At 46.8% G+C, this 21638-nt stretch overlaps 1 protein-coding gene across 1 annotated transcript in view; it reads left to right on the forward strand.

Annotated features, from left to right (window-relative positions):
- The first annotated feature begins 345 nt into the window (after positions 1 to 345).
- The window catches only part of LOC114426772 (potassium voltage-gated channel subfamily D member 2-like), a 117219-nt gene continuing 95926 nt past the window's right edge, over positions 346 to 21638 (forward strand). Inside the window, exon 1 of the mRNA XM_028394396.1 lies at positions 346 to 2023. Within this exon, the coding sequence (XP_028250197.1) occupies positions 915 to 2023 (1109 nt within the window). The 5' untranslated portion in view covers positions 346 to 914. The remainder of the gene's footprint in view (positions 2024 to 21638) is intronic.

Raw genomic sequence — 21638 nt, forward strand, 5'->3', positions numbered from 1 at the left:
ACGTCGGCTTCTGGTAGCTGGAAGTAAAAGTCAGGCGGACCGAAAGAGTCCTGGCAGACAGTTTGATCTGACCACACACTGACGCCAAACATTGTGTTTTAATCTGATCAATGTCGATCAATATTATACATTTAGTATTCTGAGGGCTTCTTCAATGTATGTTTGCCTTACTTTAAATATGTAAAAATAGTTTTATGTAAGTTTATTAAGGAAAGAATCTCACACACACACAGAGCTTTGTGCAGCGGAGCCTCCACTGCTCCGCGGAGTTTCTCCACCGACACGCCCCCATCAGAGAGAGGGAGTGAGAGAGAGAGAGAGAGAGAGTAACGCGGGTTTCCGCTCCTCTCAGCAGCACCTGTGTGACCGGAGAACGCGCCGATGTGGCTGCTTCTCGTTTCAGCAAAAACATCCCGTCAGTCCTCCCCGGTTCGACTCGGCTCACTTTTCCTCACGGCGGCGGCCGTTTAATCTGATCTCCGTCTCCCCGCGGAATCAGCCCCGGAGGACTCCAGCGAGGAGACCCGGAACAGAGCATGCCTGCGTCGGTCCGGCGGTCCCGTGTCCGCCTGTGGAGCATGGGGTTGTCCTGAACGCTGCCGGACTTGTTGCTCTGTGCAGGAAAAGTCTGGGTTTGCTGGTTTCACGAGCAGGTGAAGTTGCTGTTCGGCGGAGGAGAGTTTGTTGGTTTGCTCCTTCTCTCCGTTTCCGCGTCCGAACAGACGGACGGAGCTCCGATGAGGACGGACTGACCGTATCTGGATGTCTTTTCGGACTTTCTTTGCGTAAACCCCACTTTTCTCTGGAGAACCGGGCTCGCTGTTCCCATTTGGCCGGCCGAGTGTCCTCTCTTCCCGGATGTCCCCCCGTTGCTCCGCTGATCGCTGAACCTCCTCCACCCGCAGAGCTCCACCATGGCAGCAGGAGTGGCAGCCTGGCTGCCGTTCGCCCGCGCGGCGGCCATCGGGTGGATGCCGGTGGCCACCGCGCCCATGCCGGTGCCCCCGAAGGCAAAGCAGCGCGGGAAGGATGGGCTTATCGTACTGAACGTGAGTGGCACAAAGTTCCAAACGTGGCGGGACACGCTGGAGCGGTACCCGGACACCCTGCTGGGCAGCTCAGAGCGGGACTTCTTCTTCCACGAGGAGAAAAACGAGTACTTCTTCGACCGCGACCCGGACATCTTCCGCCACATCCTCAACTTCTACCGCACCGGGAAGCTGCACTACCCGCGGCAGGAGTGCATCTCCGCGTACGACGAGGAGCTGGCGTTCTTCGGCATCATCCCGGAGATTATCGGGGACTGCTGCTATGAGGAGTATAAGGACCGGCGGCGGGAGAACCAGGAGCGCATCCAGGACGATGTGGAGATGGACCAGAACAATGAGGCGGTGTCCGCGGACATGAGCTTCCGCGAGTCCGTGTGGCGGGCCTTTGAGAACCCGCACACCTCCACCATGGCGCTGGTCTTTTACTACGTTACCGGCTTTTTCATCGCGGTCTCGGTGCTCGCCAATGTGGTGGAGACAATCCCGTGTGGCGCCGCGCTGAACCGCATCAAGGACATGTCGTGCGGTGAGCGGTACGCGCTGGCCTTCTTCTGCCTGGACACTGCGTGCGTCATGATCTTCACGGTGGAGTACCTGCTGCGCCTGCTGGCCGCGCCGAGCCGCTACAACTTTGTCAAAAGTGTCATGAGCATCATCGACGTGGTGGCCATCATGCCGTACTACATCGGCCTCGTCATGACGGAGAATGAGGACCTGAGCGGGGCCTTCACCACGCTGCGCGTCTTCCGGGTGTTTCGGATTTTCAAATTCTCGCGGCACTCTGCGGGACTTCGCATCCTGGGCTACACGCTGAAGAGCTGCGCCTCCGAGCTCGGCTTCCTGCTCTTCTCCCTCACCATGGCCATCATCATCTTCGCCACCGTCATGTTTTACGCCGAAAAGGGATCCGGCAGCAAGTTCACCAGCATCCCGGCCGCCTTCTGGTACACCATCGTCACCATGACGACGCTTGGGTGAGTGATGCTGACCTCTGTGTGTTTGTGCCTGTGTGTGTGGGGCAGGGCTTCTGGAATGGTCCCATTATGGGCGGGGCTTAGAGTGGTCCCATTGAACTGTTGGTGTCTTTGGTTTTCTACAAACTGAGAGACAGACAGAGACACTCTGTGGGAGGAAGACTTATCACAGTCTGAGTCCGTAAGCGCTCGATTCTAGAAGCTTGTTGCAGGACAAAAAGTGTCTGTTCAAACCTACACTGTGAACCTGAGGACATGTTTTGCCCTCAGCTGATTGGGATCAGGTCATCAAGTAGTTTGTTGGTCACTGGCTGCAGACACATGTTGACATTCTGGTGTGTGTGTGTGAGACATTTCTCTTGTTTCAGCTCAATGATGCCTGCAGAACAGCGCTACCACACATGTATTATTTAGTCACATGACCTCCTGATGCTGCTCGAGACCCAATTAACCTGAGACAGATAGACAGATTGACACTGGCACATACAAAGAGAAATAGTACAGACAGACACTGAGACAGACAGACAGAGATACACTGACATACAGACAGATACACTGAGACAGACTGACACAGACAGACAGACACTGAGACAGACAGACTGACACAAACAGTGACACAAAGAGAGACATTGACACAGACATAAAACAGACAGACACTAACACAGACAGATGCAGATACACTGACACAGACAGACACAGAGACACTGAGACAGACAGACAGTGTGTGTGTGAGACGTTTCTCTTGTTTCAGCTCAGCTGCAGAACACATGTATTATTTAGTCACATGACCTCCTGATGCTGCTCGAGACCGATTACCTGAGACAGACAGACAGAGACTGACATATAGTAGAGGTGGAACGGTTCACTAAATCCATGGTTCGGTTCGTATCACGGTTCTAAGGTCACGGTTTTCGGTTCGGTTCGGTTGACATTGTTGAGGTATTTTCTACTTTTAACACTCTGGAAATACCAGATGAGCATAAAATATACACTATATCCTAATTATCCAACATTCACCATATTTAAGAATCAGTTCAGTGTTTCCCATATCATTATATCAGGTTAAGTCAATTTCATTTCTTTTTAATTTCTAGCACCAGATCATAACAGAAGCCATTTAAGAGAACCTTTCCTATAGAACAGGTCTACACCTTGTTCTTTTATTAAACAAACTGAACAGCTCATGGTATTTATCTTATTTGCACAGCAGCATGTCATTTCTCTCTGCGCTGCTGTCTGCACACAGAGGCCCGATGTGCGTACACACAGACACACACCGTCGGACAGAGAACGTGTGTTGCTTTGTCCACCGTTGCTCATTACATGTTGGTTGGATAGACTGAACTCTATGACTAGACTAAGCTAAAGTTACTGATGTCCGTCTTTTATTTTTTTTAATTTTATTTTTGCCAATGAAATATTCTATTTACATTCCGCTCTGTAAGCCATGACGGGACCTTCGGCAGCTTTGCGCACGATTGGACGCAGAGTGGTGTGGGTCTCTCTGCTCTGCCTGCAGCTGAAACTGCTGCGTGAAGCTACAGTGAGACTGACCGCTTGTAAATGCGTTGATGCGGGGGAGGAGCTCATGGTCGCTGCTTGTCGAGGACAGTAGCCTGATTGCAGAATGATTTCACGTTAGTCTCCAAAAGTCACTAGTTGCTTTTGAAAAAAAAAAGGTTTGAAAAGCTGCCAAATGCAGCGAGAGAGACTCCAAGTTGGCAACATGCTCGTCTCCATGCTGTGGTAAAAACGCCTCCCTGTATTACTTGATGCGCATGTCCCAAACTGAACAGAACACACGCCCCGAACCAAACATATAGAGAGACACTGAGTCATTGACACATACAGACAGACACAGACTGATAGACACTGACATAGAGAAAGAAAATCTTGAAAGATGTATATGTATCCACATAAAACCTGATGACAGGATCCACAAGGATCTGAGAGGACAGGCAGAAAATCCTTCACTCGCTCCATCACTATGAATTAATCTTGTAATCTTGGAAAAGATTGTACCCCGTTCACACTGGGGAAATGAGAGTGGGATTCGGGCTGACTCTGGATATATCCGGACTGATTTCAAACCACCTCTCGGAGGTGGATCTAGCCTGATTGGCTTACATCTGGCTCAGGTCTGAACACAAATGTCCTACTCTAGCTGGATTGACTTTCTCCAGTGTGGACAGTGCCTTGGAGACATCACGCTGCTCTTATTGATCCACATTCTAACGTTCCATTGGGTCCAAAGCCGTTTGTAGAGTCTTCCTGCTCCTCCAGTTTCTTTCCTGTCTGTCTTTTCTTCCTCTGTCTCTGCGGGATGACACGCTGTTAATGTTGCTAATTAAATGAATGCATTAGCTGCACACAGTGATTATTTTTAATGGGCTCTGTAATGAAGCCACCTCCCGGAGCAGCCAGGCAGAAAAGAGGCTCTGACTCCTGCTTCATTTGGAAAAGACACTCAGAGGCTGGCGAGATTTTTGGGGATAACACACAATTAGAGGAGAGAAGAAGATTGGGAGGAGGAGGGTGATTAGGTGAAGTGGTGAGTGTGCATGGTGGGGGTGATGAGAAGTGAGGACAGGTCTCTGTTTTCTGAATCTGAAATTCTTGTCTATTCATTGTTGATGTTTGTGCCTCATCAGAGTTTTCTTCTCTTTGTGAGGTGTTCCTTCTGATGGTGTGTCACTTCCTGTCCACTTCCACTTCCTGCTCTGGCTGCTGATTAGTTGCTAAGTTGTTAGCCGTTAACAGGACTGGACATAACTTAGTTCAGTTCTGCCTCCTCTTCCTCCACCCTCCTCCCCCCACCCCAACCCCATCCACTTTGTGACGACTCAGCCAAATCCGAATGGAAAACAATTTAGCAGCTTCGCCTTTTAGACACCAGAAATGAAATAATAGGCAGAGTGTCAGGGCTCATTGATCCAGAGCAGGCTGTGAATATCAATGACAGAGAGATAAATACACTGCACAGCTGCAGCTCACACACACACACACTCAGCTGCAGGAAAAAGACCTCCTTTTATTTAAAGAGACACAGCAGGTTCACTGAGAGGAGATGAAAGATAAATATACCCCAGAGAGTCTGAGCTCACACTTTCTTCTTCTTCTGCGCTTTTCTGTCGGCACACTGGAATTAAAGATCAGCCAACGTCAGCGGAAAACATTTCACAAAAACCTCACAGCTGAGCAAGTCAGAGCCAGGAAGTGTGTCCATGCAGGAGTTACAATGAAGCATGTCAGCCGCACTGTACATGTAGCTGTGGACAGTGAGTTCATGCAGCACAGGCAGGGCGTCCATGTCAGTGATGGTAGCGTCCTGCAGTGGTTTCTTACAAGTGTGTGGGTCTGTTCAGCTGGTTGTTTGTGTAAATGTGGAGCTGATTTCAGGCGTTGTTTAAAGACACACATCAGGAGCCTCTGGTACATGTTCTCCCATCCTCAGAGGAACATGGCTCTCTGTGTGTTATTTTACAGTGATTTCATCCTGTAGTGTCTAACATTCATGATTCTTTAAAAAATGTGATCATTGTGACTTGAGGTTCGACAACCTAACTGTGTGTGTTTTTATTCCTGTGGTAATTGGTCTGCCCAGGTGGACATCAGTTTCCTAGGTATGCGATTGGCTAAGTGGGCGGGTGTTGGTGTTGCATGTGGTTTGAGAGGTCAAGGGGAGGAGAGGAGAGAAGAGGGCTAGTCTAACGCTAGGCCTGCTATATTGTTTTGTTTTGTTGTAGTTAACTGACTACAACCCTAATCTAAACAGAATTGTGCATTCATGCATACGTAATCTGTGTGTTATATTGCCAGTCTGCGTTGGACTGCGGTGTCAGTTAAGTCCGTTTATTGAACTAGCTTTGATGTATGATGCTTAACCGCTAGTGAGCAACCTGCTAGCGACACATCGCCAAGACACGCTTCACCAGATAGTGCCTCGTGTTACCTGGAAAAACACGGTGGTTCCTCCGCCTCCGCGGGAGACCCGAAACATCTTTTTGTCGTCAGTCCTCGGACACAGATGGGTTTTTTTCCGGCATTCCTGGACTGAATCTGGATGTTTTTTCCTTTTGGCTGGTTTTGGCATGGACTTAAGGTGACTGTATCTGAGCGGATTTGAGGTAACTCACACCCAGCATCCACTCCAATCAGGCCTGCAATGGGGAGGTTTGTTTATTTTGCTTTGCCGGCTTTTTATTAGGGCCCGAGCACCGAATGGTGCGAGAGCCCTATTGTAATGCAAGCGTTTATTATTGTTCCATATTTTTCTTCCGCGTCATTGGGCGCAATTTTGACCCCCTGAACGTGCTCGAAAACTCACTAAAATTGGCAGACTGCCCCAGCTCGCGAAAAATGGCGATCTGAAACTGTCGCAAGGACTGCGACTTGCAAAATGGCTCTGCAGCGCCCCCTAGATTTTCAAAATATTCAGCGTAACAGCTACAGCAATGAAAATTGGTATGCTGATATATCGCCTCATACCAGGAAACATGGCTTTGGAAAAAAAATTCCACCCCCTACAGGGCGTCGGCCATCTTGGAAAAACCACGCCAAGTTCCAATTTGCTCACCCCACACTTTCGTGAACTCCTCTTAGGGGTCTTGCTTGATACGGCTGAAAATTGGTGCGCTCACCCTTCAGGGGTCAGGGACCAAAAGTTATCAAAAAAGCAGCACTTCGTCATACGGTCTAGCTGTGGTGCCACCACAAAGTTGACCCTTCGCCAACGCACAGGAAATACATGTATTTGTGGCTGTATCTCCCACATGCTTCATCCAATGTGGATGAGAAAAATCAGGCATGCTGAGCCTGTCATTCTGAACAGATTGATATGCTAATGACAACAAACTCTTATAGCGCCACCTACTGGCGGCCTGAATTGTGTTCAGCCTGATTATCCATGTTCCACACCTCGTATTTGAACAAACTCCTCCTAGGGAAATATTCTGACGGACCTGAGATTTTGTCACCTGGTTCTGAAGACATGGCTGAGCAAAAGTTATCAAAAACGCAGCACGATGTTACACCGTGTGGCCGGGGCATCGCCACAAAGGTGACCCTTCGCCACCATACAGAAAGCTGCTGTGTTTCTTGATTTGTTCATCCTACCTGCCTCTTACTCTATCATGACATCAGCCCCTGTACACCTTTTTATATCACCTCATCGCCTCTCGCTCTGCAGCGCCCCCTGGAATGAGATCTGCTTCCCCGTTTGACCTACAGACACGGAAATTGGTATGCATATGTATCACCTCTACACAAGAAAAAAAGTCTCTTGGATGTATACTCTAAAACGCACAGGAAGTCCGCCATTTCGAAAAAACCTGCGCCATTTTGCAATTTTCACTCCCCGCACTTTTACGAACTCCTCCTACAGGATTTTTCCAATCCACCTGAAACTTGGTCTGGTTACTCTTAAGGCATTAGGGACCAAAAGTTATCAAAACCGCAGCGCTTCGTCACACGGTCTGGCCGTGGCACCGCCACAAAGTTGACCCTTCGCCAACTCACAGGACATACATGTATTTTTGGCTGTATCTCCCACATACTTCATCCTATGTGGATGAAACTTTACAGTCATGCTGAACATCGGACGCTGCACAGATTGACATGCTGATCTGCTACAGTCACTGCGCCACCTACTGGCCGGAGGACCTCTCTTTTGTACGTGTGTTTTACTTTACTCTTCTGCCCTGCAGACCACAGCTCGTGCCGGTACAGCTGGGAGAGAGGTCGTGGGACGACAGGGGAGGCGGCGGCTGCTGGTCCCGCAGACCGCAAGGCCTGCGAGGGCCTGTCATCACTGCTTGCAGCTTTAATTTATATTTCTTTGGTGGGCCAACATGAGCAAAAGACGTTTCTGAATATGGTTGATGTGAATGTGTTAAACTACACTGCGTGTACTATATAGTACTAGTACTACACTGTGTAATCTCCTCCATTAGAGTTGTGTAGAGTTCTGTTTGTTCATTGGCAAGGAGGATTATATGTGTTAATTTTTGGTGACAAACCAGTTAAGAGCATAGAATTTTACAGATTGTGGTATAGATCAAGAATCTGTCCAGTGTATCTAGTATCCACCTGGGGTTTTGTTTCCATATTTCACTAAAGGGACACTACCCAGAATTAGGGCCCAAGCACCGAATGGTGCAAGAGCCCTATTGAAACCCTTACGTTTATTATTAGGGCCCGAGCACCGAATGGTGCAAGAGCCCTATTGAAACCCTTAGGATTATTATTAGGGCCCGAGCACCGAATGGTGCAAGAGCCCTATTGAAACCCTTAGGATTATTATTAGGGCCCGAGCACCGAATGGTGCAAGAGCCCTATTGAAACCCTTAGGATTATTAGGGCCCGAGCACCGAATGGTGCAAGAGCCCTATTGAAACCCTTAGGATTATTAGGGCCCGAGCACCGAATGGTGCAAGAGCCCTATTGAAACCCTTAGGATTATTATTTTTAGGGCCCGAGCACCGAATGGTGCAAGAGCCCTATTGAAACCCTTAGGATTATTATTAGGGCCCGAGCACCGAATGGTGCAAGAGCCCTATTGAAACCCTTAGGATTATTAGGGCCCGAGCACCGAATGGTGCAAGAGCCCTATTGAAACCCTTAGGATTATTATTTTTTTTTTTTTTTTTTTTTTTTTTCCCCCCTCCGAGATCGCATTTTTGGAGGCCTTAACATGCCCAAAAACTCACCAAACTTGGTAGAAAAATTCATTCGCCCGAAAAATTTTGAAATTTGCTGACTTTTGAAATGCACATATAAAAATGGCTCTATAGCGCCCCCAACGCGTAGCCCCTCTGGCCGGTTTGACACAGGATTATGAAAATTGGCACACATATGTATCACCTCAAGACGCACAAAAAAGTCTCTTGGACCCCCCCTCCAAACCCAACAGGAAGTCCGCCATTTGAAGGTTTGTGGCCATTTTTGGCGATGTGTGACCCTGCTGCCAAACTTTTCACGCCTCGCATACTTCAACGGATTGAGCTGAAATTCGCCGTGTCCACTCAGGACACCATAGGGAATAGACGCATTCCAAAACTCTTACAAAAGTCTTACGGTGTGGCCGGGGCGTGGCCTCAAAGTTTGACCATTTCTGAGGACACAGAAAGTCTCTATAACTTCTTCGTTTTCTGTCCGATCTGTACGAAATGTCACATGTATGATCAGAGTCTGACCCTAAACACATCTATACAACAATATTGAGGCTTTGACAGAGCGCCACCTACTGGCTACACAAAATGTTGTGTTTTCATAGGTTTTTCTGCCTGCCCCCCTGGCCTGTTTTGAGTAGGGTCATGAAAATTGGTACACATGTGTATCACCCCAAGATGCACAAAAAAGTCTCTTGGACCCCCCCTCCAAACCCAACAGGAAGTCCGCAATTTTGAAATTTCTGTTAATTTTTGGCGATTTGTGACCCTCCTACAAAACTTTTCACGCCTCGCATACTTCCTCCAAATGAGCTAAAACTCACTGTGTCCACTCAGGACACCATAGGGAATAGACGCATTCAAAAACTCTTACAAAAGTCTGACGGTGTGGCGGGGGCGTGGCCTCAAACTTGACCATTCGCCATTACAAAGGAACTCACTGTATTTATTGCCCTAATGCGTAGCCCCGCTGGCCAGTTTGACACAGGATCATGAGAATTAGCACACATGTGTATCACCCCAAGACGCACAAAAAACTCTCTTGGACCCCCCCTCCAAACCCAACAGGAAGTCCACCATTTTGACTTTTGTGGCCATTTTTTGCCTATTTGTGACCCTGCTTCAAAACTTTTCACGCCTCACATACTTCATGCAATTGAGCTGAAATTCACTGTGTCCACTCAGGACACCATAGGGAATAGATGCATTCCAAAACTCTTTCAAAAGTATTACCGTGTGGCGGGGAGTGGCCTCAAAGTTGACCATTCGCCATTACAAAGGAACTCGCTGTGTTTTATGCAGTACTACCCATATACTTTATGCAATGTGGACAAAATCTTACAGTACTGCCATGGAGCCGAGTCTAAACAGATATATATGCTAATAGGATGATACGGTCATAGCGCCACCTACTGGTAGCAGGAAAGTTTGGTTGTAAACATGTGTTTGTTGTATATCTGTGGAAATGAGAGGAGGAGAGCATAGCACAGGAGAGTATAGGAGACGCGAGCATAGGAGAGAAGACTGCGATGACCCCACGGATCGCAAGGTGCGCGAGGGCCCGCAATGCTGCTTGCAGCTTTAATTATTTTATTAGGGCCCGAGCACCGAATGGTGCAAGAGCCCTATTGAAACCCTTAGGATTATTAGGGCCCGAGCACCGAATGGTGCAAGAGCCCTATTGAAACCCTTAGGATTATTATTAGGGCCCGAGCACCGAATGGTGCAAGAGCCCTATTGAAACCCTTAGGATTATTATTTTTCCTTCCCCCCCTTAGATCGCATTTTTGGGGGCCTTAACATGCCCAAAAACTCACCAAACTTGGTAGAAAAATTCTTTCGCCCGAAAAATTTTGAAATTTGCTGACTTTTGAAACGCACATAGAAAAATGACTCTATAGCGCCCCCAACGTGTAGCCCCTCTGGCCAGTTTGACACAGGATTATGAAAATTGGCACACATATGTATCACCTCAAGACGCACAAAAAAGTCTCTTGGACCCCCCCTCCAAACCCAACAGGAAGTCCGCCATTTGAAGGTTTGTGGCCATTTTTGGCGATGTGTGACCCTGCTGCCAAACTTTTCACGCCTCGCATACTTCATCGGATTGAGCTGAAATTCGCCGTGTCCACTCAGGACACCATAGGCAATAGACGCATTCCAAAACTCTTACAAAAGTCTGACGGTGTGGCCGGGGCGTGGCCTCAAAGTTTGACCATTTCTGAGGACACAGAAAGTCTCTATAACTTCTTCGTTTTCTGTCCGATCTGTACGAAATGTCACATGTATGATCAGAGTCTGACCCTAAACACATCTATACAACAATATTGAGGCTTTGACAGAGCGCCACCTACTGGCTAAACAAAATGTTGTGTTTTCATAGGTTTTTCTGCCTGCCCCTGTGGCCTGTTTTGAGTAGGGTCACGAAAATTGGCACACATGTTTATCACCCCAAGACGCACAAAAAAGTCTCTTGGACCCCCCCTCCAAACCCAACAGGAAGTCCGCCATTTTGAAATGTCTATTAATGTTTGGCGATTTGTGACCCTGCTACAAAACTTTTCACGCCTCGCATACTTCATCCAATCAAGCTGAAAATCACTGTGTCCACTCAGGACACGATACAGAATAGACGCATTCCAAAACTCTTACAAAAGTATTACGGTGTGGTGGGGGTGTGGCCTCAAAGTTGACCATTCGCCATTACAAAAGAACTCCCTGTATTTTTTGCCCTAATACGTAGCCCCGCTGGCCAGTTTGACACAGGATCATGAAAATTAGCACACATGTGTATCACCCCAAGACGCACAAAAAAGTCTCTTGGACCCCCGCTCCAAACCCAACAGGAAGTCCGCCATTTTGACTTTTGTGGCCATTTTTTGCCTATTTGTGACCCTGCTTCAAAACTTTTCACGCCTCACATACTTCATGCAATTGAGCTGAAAATCACTGTGTCCACTCAGGACACCATAGGGAATAGACGCATTCCAAAACTCTTTCAAAAGTATTACCGTGTGGTGGGGGCGTGGCCTCAAATTTGACCATTCGCCATTACAAAGGAACTTGCTCTATTCTATGTAATACTACCCATATACTTCATGCAATGTGGACAAAATCTTACAGTACTGCTATGGACCCGAGTCTGAACAGATATATATGCTAATAGGATGATACGGTCATAGCGCCACCTACTGGTAGCAGGAAAGTTTGGTTGTAAACATGTGTTTGTTGTATATCTGTGGAAATGAGAGGAGGAGAGCATAGGACAGGAGAGTATAAGAGACGAGAGCATAGGAGAGAAGACTGCGATGACCCCGCGGATCGCCAGGTGCGCGAGGGCCCGCAATGCTGCTTGCAGCTTTAATTAGGGCCCGAGCACCGAATGGTGCAAGAGCCCTATTGAAACCCTTAGGATTATTAGGGCCCGAGCACCGAATGGTGCAAGAGCCCTATTGAAACCCTTAGGATTATTAGGGCCCGAGCACCGAATGGTGCAAGAGCCCTATTGAAACCCTTAGGATTATTATTTTTTTTTTTTTTTTTTAGGGCCCGAGCACCGAATGGTGCAAGAGCCCTATTGAAACCCTTAGGATTATTATTTAGGGCCCGAGCACCGAATGGTGCAAGAGCCCTATTGAAACCCTTAGGATTATTATTTTTTTAGGGCCCGAGCACCGAATGGTGCAAGAGCCCTATTGAAACCCTTAGGATTATTTTTTTTTTTTTTTTTTTTTTTTTTTTTTTTTTTTTTTCCCCCTCCGAGATCGCATTTTTGGAGGCCTTAACATGCCCAAAAACTCACCAAACTTGGTAGAAAAATTCATTCGCCCGAAAAATTTTGAAATTTGCTGACTTTTGAAATGCACATATAAAAATGGCTCTATAGCGCCCCCAACGCGTAGCCCCTCTGGCCGGTTTGACACAGGATTATGAAAATTGGCACACATATGTATCACCTCAAGACGCACAAAAAAGTCTCTTGGACCCCCCCTCCAAACCCAACAGGAAGTCCGCCATTTGAAGGTTTGTGGCCATTTTTGGCGATGTGTGACCCTGCTGCCAAACTTTTCACGCCTCGCATACTTCAACGGATTGAGCTGAAATTCGCCGTGTCCACTCAGGACACCATAGGGAATAGACGCATTCCAAAACTCTTACAAAAGTCTGACGGTGTGGCCGGGGCGTGGCCTCAAAGTTTGACCATTTCTGAGGACACAGAAAGTCTCTATAACTTCTTCGTTTTCTGTCCGATCTGTACGAAATGTCACATGTATGATCAGAGTCTGACCCTAAACACATCTATACAACAATATTGAGGCTTTGACAGAGCGCCACCTACTGGCTACACAAAATGTTGTGTTTTCATAGGTTTTTCTGCCTGCCCCCCTGGCCTGTTTTGAGTAGGGTCATGAAAATTGGTACACATCTGTATCACCCCAAGATGCACAAAAAAGTCTCTTGGACCCCCCCTCCAAACCCAACAGGAAGTCCGCAATTATGAAATTTCTGTTAATTTTTGGCGATTTGTGACCCTCCTACAAAACGTTTCACGCCTCGCATACTTCATCCAAATGAGCTAAAACTCACTGTGTCCACTCAGGACACCATAGGGAATAGACGCATTCAAAAACTCTTACAAAAGTCTGACGGTGTGGCGGGGGCGTGGCCTCAAAGTTGACCATTCGCCATTACAAAGGAACTCACTGTATTTATTGCCCTAATGCGTAGCCCCGCTGGCCAGTTTGACACAGGATCATGAGAATTGGCACACATGTGTATCACCCCAAGACGCACAAAAAAGTCTCTTGGACCCCCCCTCCAAACCCAACAGGAAGTCCGCCATTTTGACTTTTGTGGCCATTTTTTGCCTATTTTTGACCCTGCTTCAAAACTTTTCACGCCTCACATACTTCATGCAATTGAGCTGAAATTCACTGTGTCCACTCAGGACACCACAGGGAATAGACGCATTCCAAAACTCTTACAAAAGTCTTACGGTGTGGTGGGGGCTTGGCCTCAAAGTTGACCATTCGCCATTACAAAGGAACTCCCTATATTTTTTGCCCTAATGTGTAGCCCCGCTGGCCAGTTTGACACAGGTTCATGAAAATTAGCACACATGTGTATCACCCCAAGACGCACAAAAAAGTCTCTTGGACCCCCCCTCCAAACCCAACAGGAAGTCTGCCATTTTGACTTTTGTGGCCATTTTTTGCCTATTTCTGACCCTGCTTCAAAACTTTTCACGCATCGCAAACTTCATGCAATTGAGCTGAAATTCACTGTGTCCACTCAGGACACCATAGGGAATAGACGCATTCCAAAACTCTTTCAAAAGTATTACCGTGTGGCAGGGGAGTGGCCTCAAAGTTGACCATTCGCCATTACAAAGGAACTCGCTGTGTTTTATGCAGTACTACCCATATACTTTATGCAATGTGGACAAAATCTTACAGTACTGCTATGGACCCGGGTCTGAACAGATATATATGCTAATAGGATGATTCGGTCATAGCGCCACCTACTGGTAGCAGGAAAGTTTGGTTGTAAACGTGTTCGTTGTATATCTGTGGAAATGAGAGGAGGAGAGCATAGGACAGGAGAGTATAGGAGACGAGAGCATGGGAGAGAAGACTGCGATGGCCCCGCGGATCGCAAGGCGCGCGAGGGCCCGCAATGCTGCTTGCAGCTTTAATTAGGGCCCGAGCACCGAATGGTGCAAGAGCCCTATTGAAACCCTTAGGATTATTAATTTTTTTTTTTTTTTTTTTTTTTTTTTTTTTTTTTTTTTTTTTTCCCCCTCCGAGATCGCATTTTTGGAGGCCTTAACATGCCCAAAAACTCACCAAACTTGGTAGAAAAATTCATTTGCCCGAAAAATTTTGAAATTTGCTGACTTTTGAAATGCACATATAAAAATGGCTCTATAGCGCCCCCAACGCGTAGCCCCTCTGGCCGGTTTGACACAGGATTATGAAAATTGGCACACATATGTATCACCTCAAGACGCACAAAAAAGTCTCTTGGACCCCCCCTCCAAACCCAACAGGAAGTCCGCCATTTGAAGGTTTGTGGCCATTTTTGGCGATGTGTGACCCTGCTGCCAAACTTTTCACGCCTCGCATACTTCAACGGATTGAGCTGAAATTCGCCGTGTCCACTCAGGACACCATAGGGAATAGACGCATTCCAAAACTCTTACAAAAGTCTGACGGTGTGGCCGGGGCGTGGCCTCAAAGTTTGACCATTTCTGAGGACACAGAAAGTCTCTATAACTTCTTCGTTTTCTGTCCGATCTGTACGAAATGTCACATGTATGATCAGAGTCTGACCCTAAACACATCTATACAACAATATTGAGGCTTTGACAGAGCGCCACCTACTGGCTACACAAAATGTTGTGTTTTCATAGGTTTTTCTGCCTGCCCCCCTGGCCTGTTTTGAGTAGGGGCATGAAAATTGGTACACATGTGTATCACCCCAAGATGCACAAAAAAGTCTCTTGGACCCCCCCTCCAAACCCAACAGGAAGTCCGCAATTTTGAAATTTCTGTTAATTTTTGGCGATTTGTGACCCTCCTACAAAACTTTTCATGCCTCGCATACTTCATCCAAATGAGCTAAAACTCACTGTGTCCACTCAGGACACCATAGGGAATAGACGCATTCAAAAACTCTTACAAAAGTCTGACGGTGTGGCGGGGGCGTGGCCTCAAAGTTGACCATTCGCCATTACAAAGGAACTCACTGTATTTATTGCCCTAATGCGTAGCCCCGCTGGCCAGTTTGACACAGGATCATGAGAATTAGCACACATGTGTATCACCCCAAGACGCACAAAAAAGTCTCTTGGACCCCCCCTCCAAACCCAACAGGAAGTCCGCCATTTTGACTTTTGTGGCCATTTTTTGCCTATTTTTGACCCTGCTTCAAAACTTTTCACGCCTCACATACTTCATGCAATTGAGCTGAAATTCACTGTGTCCACTCAGGACACCACAGGGAATAGACGCATTCCAAAACTCTTACAAAAGTCGTACGGTGTGGTGGGGGCGTGGCCTCAAAGTTGACCGTTCGCCATTACAAAGGAACTCCCTGTATTTTTTGCCCTAATGCGTAGCCCCGCTGGCCAGTTTGACACAGGTTCATGAAAATTAGCACACATGTGTATCACCCCAAGACGCACAAAAAAGTCTCTTGGACCCCGCCTCCAAACCCAACAGGAAGTCCGCCATTTTGACTTTTGTGGCAATTTTTTGCCTATTTTTGACCCTGCTTCAAAACTTTTCACGCCTCACATACTTCATGCAATTGAGCTGAAATTCACTGTGTCTACTCAGGACACCATAGGGAATAGACGCATTCCAAACCTCTTTCAAAAGTATTACCGTGTGGCGGGGGAGTGGCCTCAAAGTTGACCGTTCGCCATTACAAAGGAACTCGCTGTGTTTTATGCAGTACTACCCATATACTTTATGCAATGTGGACAAAATCTTACAGTACTGCCATGGAGCCGAGTCTAAACAGATATATATGCTAATAGGATGATACGGTCATAGCGCCACCTACTGGTAGCAGGAAAGTTTGGTTGTAAACATGTGTTTGTTGTATATCTGTGGAAATGAGAGGAGGAGAGCATAGCACAGGAGAGTATAGGAGACAAGAGCATAAGAGAGAAGACTGCGATGACCCCGCGGATCGCAAGGTGCGCGAGGGCCCGCAATGCTGCTTGCAGCTTTAATTATTTTTCCTTCCCCCCCTTAGATCGCATTTTTGGGGGCCTTAACATGCCCAAAAACTCACCAAACTTGGTAGAAAAATTCATTCGCCCGAAAAATTTTGAAATTTGCTGACTTTTGAAACGCACATAGGAAAATAGCTCTATAGCGCCCCCAACGTGAAGCCCCTCTGGCCGGTTTGACACAGGATAATGAAAATTGGCACACATGTGTATCACCCCAAGACGCACAAAAAAGTCTCTTGGACCCCCCCTCCAAACCCAACAGGAAGTCTGCCATTTTGACTTTTGTGGCCATTTTTTGCCTATTTCTGACCCTGCTTCAAAACTTTTCACGCATCGCAAACTTCATGCAATTGAGCTGAAATTCACTGTGTCCACTCAGGACACCATAGGGAATAGACGCATTCCAAAACTCTTTCAAAAGTATTACCGTGTGGCAGGGGAGTGGCCTCAAAGTTGACCATTCGCCATTACAAAGGAACTCGCTGTGTTTTATGCAGTACTACCCATATACTTTATGCAATGTGGACAAAATCTTACAGTACTGCTATGGACCCGGGTCTGAACAGATATATATGCTAATAGGATGATACGGTCATAGCGCCACCTACTGGTAGCAGGAAAGTTTGGTTGTAAACATGTGTTTGTTGTATATCTGTGGAAATGAGAGGAGGAGAGCATAGGACAGGAGAGTATAAGAGACGAGAGCATAGGAGAGAAGACTGCGATGACCCCGCGGATCGCCAGGTGCGCGAGGGCCCGCAATGCTGCTTGCAGCTTTATTATTTAGGGCCCGAGCACCGAATGGTGCAAGAGCCCTATTGAAACCCTTAGGATTATTATTAGGGCCCGAGCACCGAATGGTGCAAGAGCCCTATTGAAACCCTTAGGATTATTATTTTTTAGGGCCCGAGCACCGAATGGTGCAAGAGCCCTATTGAAACCCTTAGGATTATTATTTTTTTTTTTTTTTTTTTTTTTTTTTTTTTTCCCCCTCCGAGATCGCATTTTTGGAGGCCTTAACATGCCCAAAAACTCACCAAACTTGGTAGAAAAATTCATTCGCCCGAAAAATTTTGAAATTTGCTGACTTTTGAAATGCACATATAAAAATGGCTCTATAGCGCCCCCAACGCGTAGCCCCTCTGGCCGGTTTGACACAGGATTATGAAAATTGGCACACATATGTATCACCTCAAGACGCACAAAAAAGTCTCTTGGACCCCCCCTCCAAACCCAACAGGAAGTCCGCCATTTGAAGGTTTGTGGCCATTTTTGGCGATGTGTGACCCTGCTGCCAAACTTTTCACGCCTCGCATACTTCAACGGATTGAGCTGAAATTCGCCGTGTCCACTCAGGACACCATAGGGAATAGACGCATTCCAAAACTCTTACAAAAGTCTTACGGTGTGGCCGGGGCGTGGCCTCAAAGTTTGACCATTTCTGAGGACACAGAAAGTCTCTATAACTTCTTCGTTTTCTGTCCGATCTGTACGAAATGTCACATGTATGATCAGAGTCTGACCCTAAACACATCTATACAACAATATTGAGGCTTTGACAGAGCGCCACCTACTGGCTACACAAAATGTTGTGTTTTCATAGGTTTTTCTGCCTGCCCCCCTGGCCTGTTTTGAGTAGGGTCATGAAAATTGGTACACATGTGTATCACCCCAAGATGCACAAAAAAGTCTCTTGGACCCCCCCTCCAAACCCAACAGGAAGTCCGCAATTTTGAAATTTCTGTTAATTTTTGGCGATTTGTGACCCTCCTACAAAACTTTTCACGCCTCGCATACTTCCTCCAAATGAGCTAAAACTCACTGTGTCCACTCAGGACACCATAGGGAATAGACGCATTCAAAAACTCTTACAAAAGTCTTACGGTGTGGTGGGGGCGTGGCCTCAAACTTGACCATTCGCCATTACAAAGGAACTCACTGTATTTATTGCCCTAATGCGTAGCCCCGCTGGCCAGTTTGACACAGGATCATGAGAATTAGCACACATGTGTATCACCCCAAGACGCACAAAAAACTCTCTTGGACCCCCCCTCCAAACCCAACAGGAAGTCCACCATTTTGACTTTTGTGGCCATTTTTTGCCTATTTGTGACCCTGCTTCAAAACTTTTCACGCCTCACATACTTCATGCAATTGAGCTGAAATTCACTGTGTCCACTCAGGACACCATAGGGAATAGACGCATTCCAAAACTCTTTCAAAAGTATTACCGTGTGGCGGGGGAGTGGCCTCAAAGTTGACCATTCGCCATTACAAAGGAACTCGCTGTGTTTTATGCAGTACTACCCATATACTTTATGCAATGTGGACAAAATCTTACAGTACTGCCATGGAGCCGAGTCTAAACAGATATATATGCTAATACGATGATACGGTCATAGCGCCACCTACTGGTAGCAGGAAAGTTTGGTTGTAAACATGTGTTTGTTGTATATCTGTGGAAATGAGAGGAGGAGAGCATAGCACAGGAGAGTATAGGAGACGCGAGCATAGGAGAGAAGACTGCGATGACCCCGCGGATCGCAAGGTGCGCGAGGGCCCGCAATGCTGCTTGCAGCTTTAATTAGGGCCCGAGCACCGAATGGTGCAAGAGCCCTATTGAAACCCTTAGGATTATTATTTTTTTTTTTTTTTTTTTTTTTTTTTTTTTTTTTTTTTTTTTTTTCCCCCTCCGAGATCGCATTTTTGGAGGCCTTAACATGCCCAAAAACTCACCAAACTTGGTAGAAAAATTCATTCGCCCGAAAAATTTTGAAATTTGCTGACTTTTGAAATGCACATATAAAAATGGCTCTATAGCGCCCCCAACGCGTAGCCCCTCTGGCCGGTTTGACACAGGATTATGAAAATTGGCACACATATGTATCACCTCAAGACGCACAAAAAAGTCTCTTGGACCCCCCCTCCAAACCCAACAGGAAGTCCGCCATTTGAAGGTTTGTGGCCATTTTTGGCGATGTGTGACCCTGCTGCCAAACTTTTCACGCCTCGCATACTTCAACGGATTGAGCTGAAATTCGCCGTGTCCACTCAGGACACCATAGGGAATAGACGCATTCCAAAACTCTTACAAAAGTCTGACGGTGTGGCCGGGGCGTGGCCTCAAAGTTTGACCATTTCTGAGGACACAGAAAGTCTCTATAACTTCTTCGTTTTCTGTCCGATCTGTACGAAATGTCACATGTATGATCAGAGTCTGACCCTAAACACATCTATACAACAATATTGAGGCTTTGACAGAGCGCCACCTACTGGCTACACAAAATGTTGTGTTTTCATAGGTTTTTCTGCCTGCCCCCCTGGCCTGTTTTGAGTAGGGTCATGAAAATTGGTACACATGTGTATCACCCCAAGATGCACAAAAAAGTCTCTTGGACCCCCCCTCCAAACCCAACAGGAAGTCCGCAATTTTGAAATTTCTGTTAATTTTTGGCGATTTGTGACCCTCCTACAAAACTTTTCACGCCTCGCATACTTCATCCAAATGAGCTAAAACTCACTGTGTCCACTCAGGACACCATAGGGAATAGACGCATTCAAAAACTCTTACAAAAGTCTGACGGTGTGGCGGGGGCGTGGCCTCAAAGTTGACCATTCGCCATTACAAAGGAACTCACTGTATTTATTGCCCTAATGCGTAGCCCCGCTGGCCAGTTTGACACAGGATCATGAGAATTAGCACACATGTGTATCACCCCAAGACGCACAAAAAAGTCTCTTGGACCCCCCCTCCAAACCCAACAGGAAGTCCACCATTTTGACTTTTGTGGCCATTTTTTGCCTATTTGTGACCCTGCTTCAAAACTTTTCACGCCTCACATACTTCATGCAATTGAGCTGAAATTCACTGTGTCCACTCAGGACACCATAGGGAATAGACGCATTCCAAAACTCTTTCAAAAGTATTACCGTGTGGTGGGGGCGTGGCCTCAAAGTTGACCATTCGCCATTACAAAGGAACTCGCTGTGTTTTATGCAGTACTACCCATATACTTTATGCAATGTGGACAAAATCTTACAGTACTGCCATGGAGCCCGAGTCTAAACAGATATATATGCTAATAGGATGATACGGTCATAGCGCCACCTACTGGTAGCAGGAAAGTTGGTTGTAAACATGTGTTTGTTGTATATCTGTGGAAATGAGAGGAGGAGAGCATAGCACAGGAGAGTATAGGAGACGAGAGCATAGGAGAGAAGACTGCGATGACCCCGCGGATCGCAAGGTGCGCGAGGGCCCGCAATGCTGCTTGCAGCTTTAATTTTTTTTTTTTTTTTTTTTCTTTCCCCCCCCTAGATCGCATTTTTGGGGCCTTAACATGCCCAAAAACTCACCAAACTTGGTAGAAAAATTCATTCGCCCTAAAAATTTTGAAATTTGCTGACTTTTGAAATGCACATAGAAAATGGCTCTATAGCGCCCCCAACGCGTAGCCCCTCTGGCCGGTTTGACACAGGATTATGAAAATTGGCACACATATGTATCACCTCAAGACGCACAAAAAAGTCTCTTGGACCCCCCCTCCAAACCCAACAGGAAGTCCGCCATTTGAAGGTTTGTGGCCATTTTTGGCGATGTGTGACCCTGCTGCCAAACTTTTCACGCCTCGCATACTTCAACGGATTGAGCTGAAATTCGCCGTGTCCACTCAGGACACCATAGGGAATAGACGCATTCCAAAACTCTTACAAAAGTCTGACGGTGTGGCCGGGGCGTGGCCTCAAAGTTTGACCATTTCTGAGGACACAGAAAGTCTCTATAACTTCTTCGTTTTCTGTCCGATCTGTACGAAATGTCACATGTATGATCAGAGTCTGACCCTAAACACATCTATACAACAATATTGAGGCTTTGACAGAGCGCCACCTACTGGCTACACAAAATGTTGTGTTTTCATAGGTTTTTCTGCCTGCCCCCTGGCCTGTTTGAGTAGGGTCCGAAAATGGCACACATGTGTATCACCCCAAGATGCACAAAAAGTCTCTTGGACCCCCCCTCCAAACCCAACAGGAAGTCCAGCATTTTGAAATTTCTGTTAATTTTTGCGATTTGTGACCCTGCCTAGCAAAAACTTTTCAATGCCTCGCATACTTCATCCAAATGAGCTAAAACTCACTGTGTCCACTCAGGACACCATAGGGAATAGACGCATTCAAAAACTCTTACAAAAGTCTGACGGTG

Source organism: Parambassis ranga, chromosome 2 (assembly GCF_900634625.1).
Source record: "Parambassis ranga chromosome 2, fParRan2.1, whole genome shotgun sequence".
Classification (NCBI taxonomy): Eukaryota; Metazoa; Chordata; class Actinopteri; family Ambassidae; genus Parambassis; species Parambassis ranga.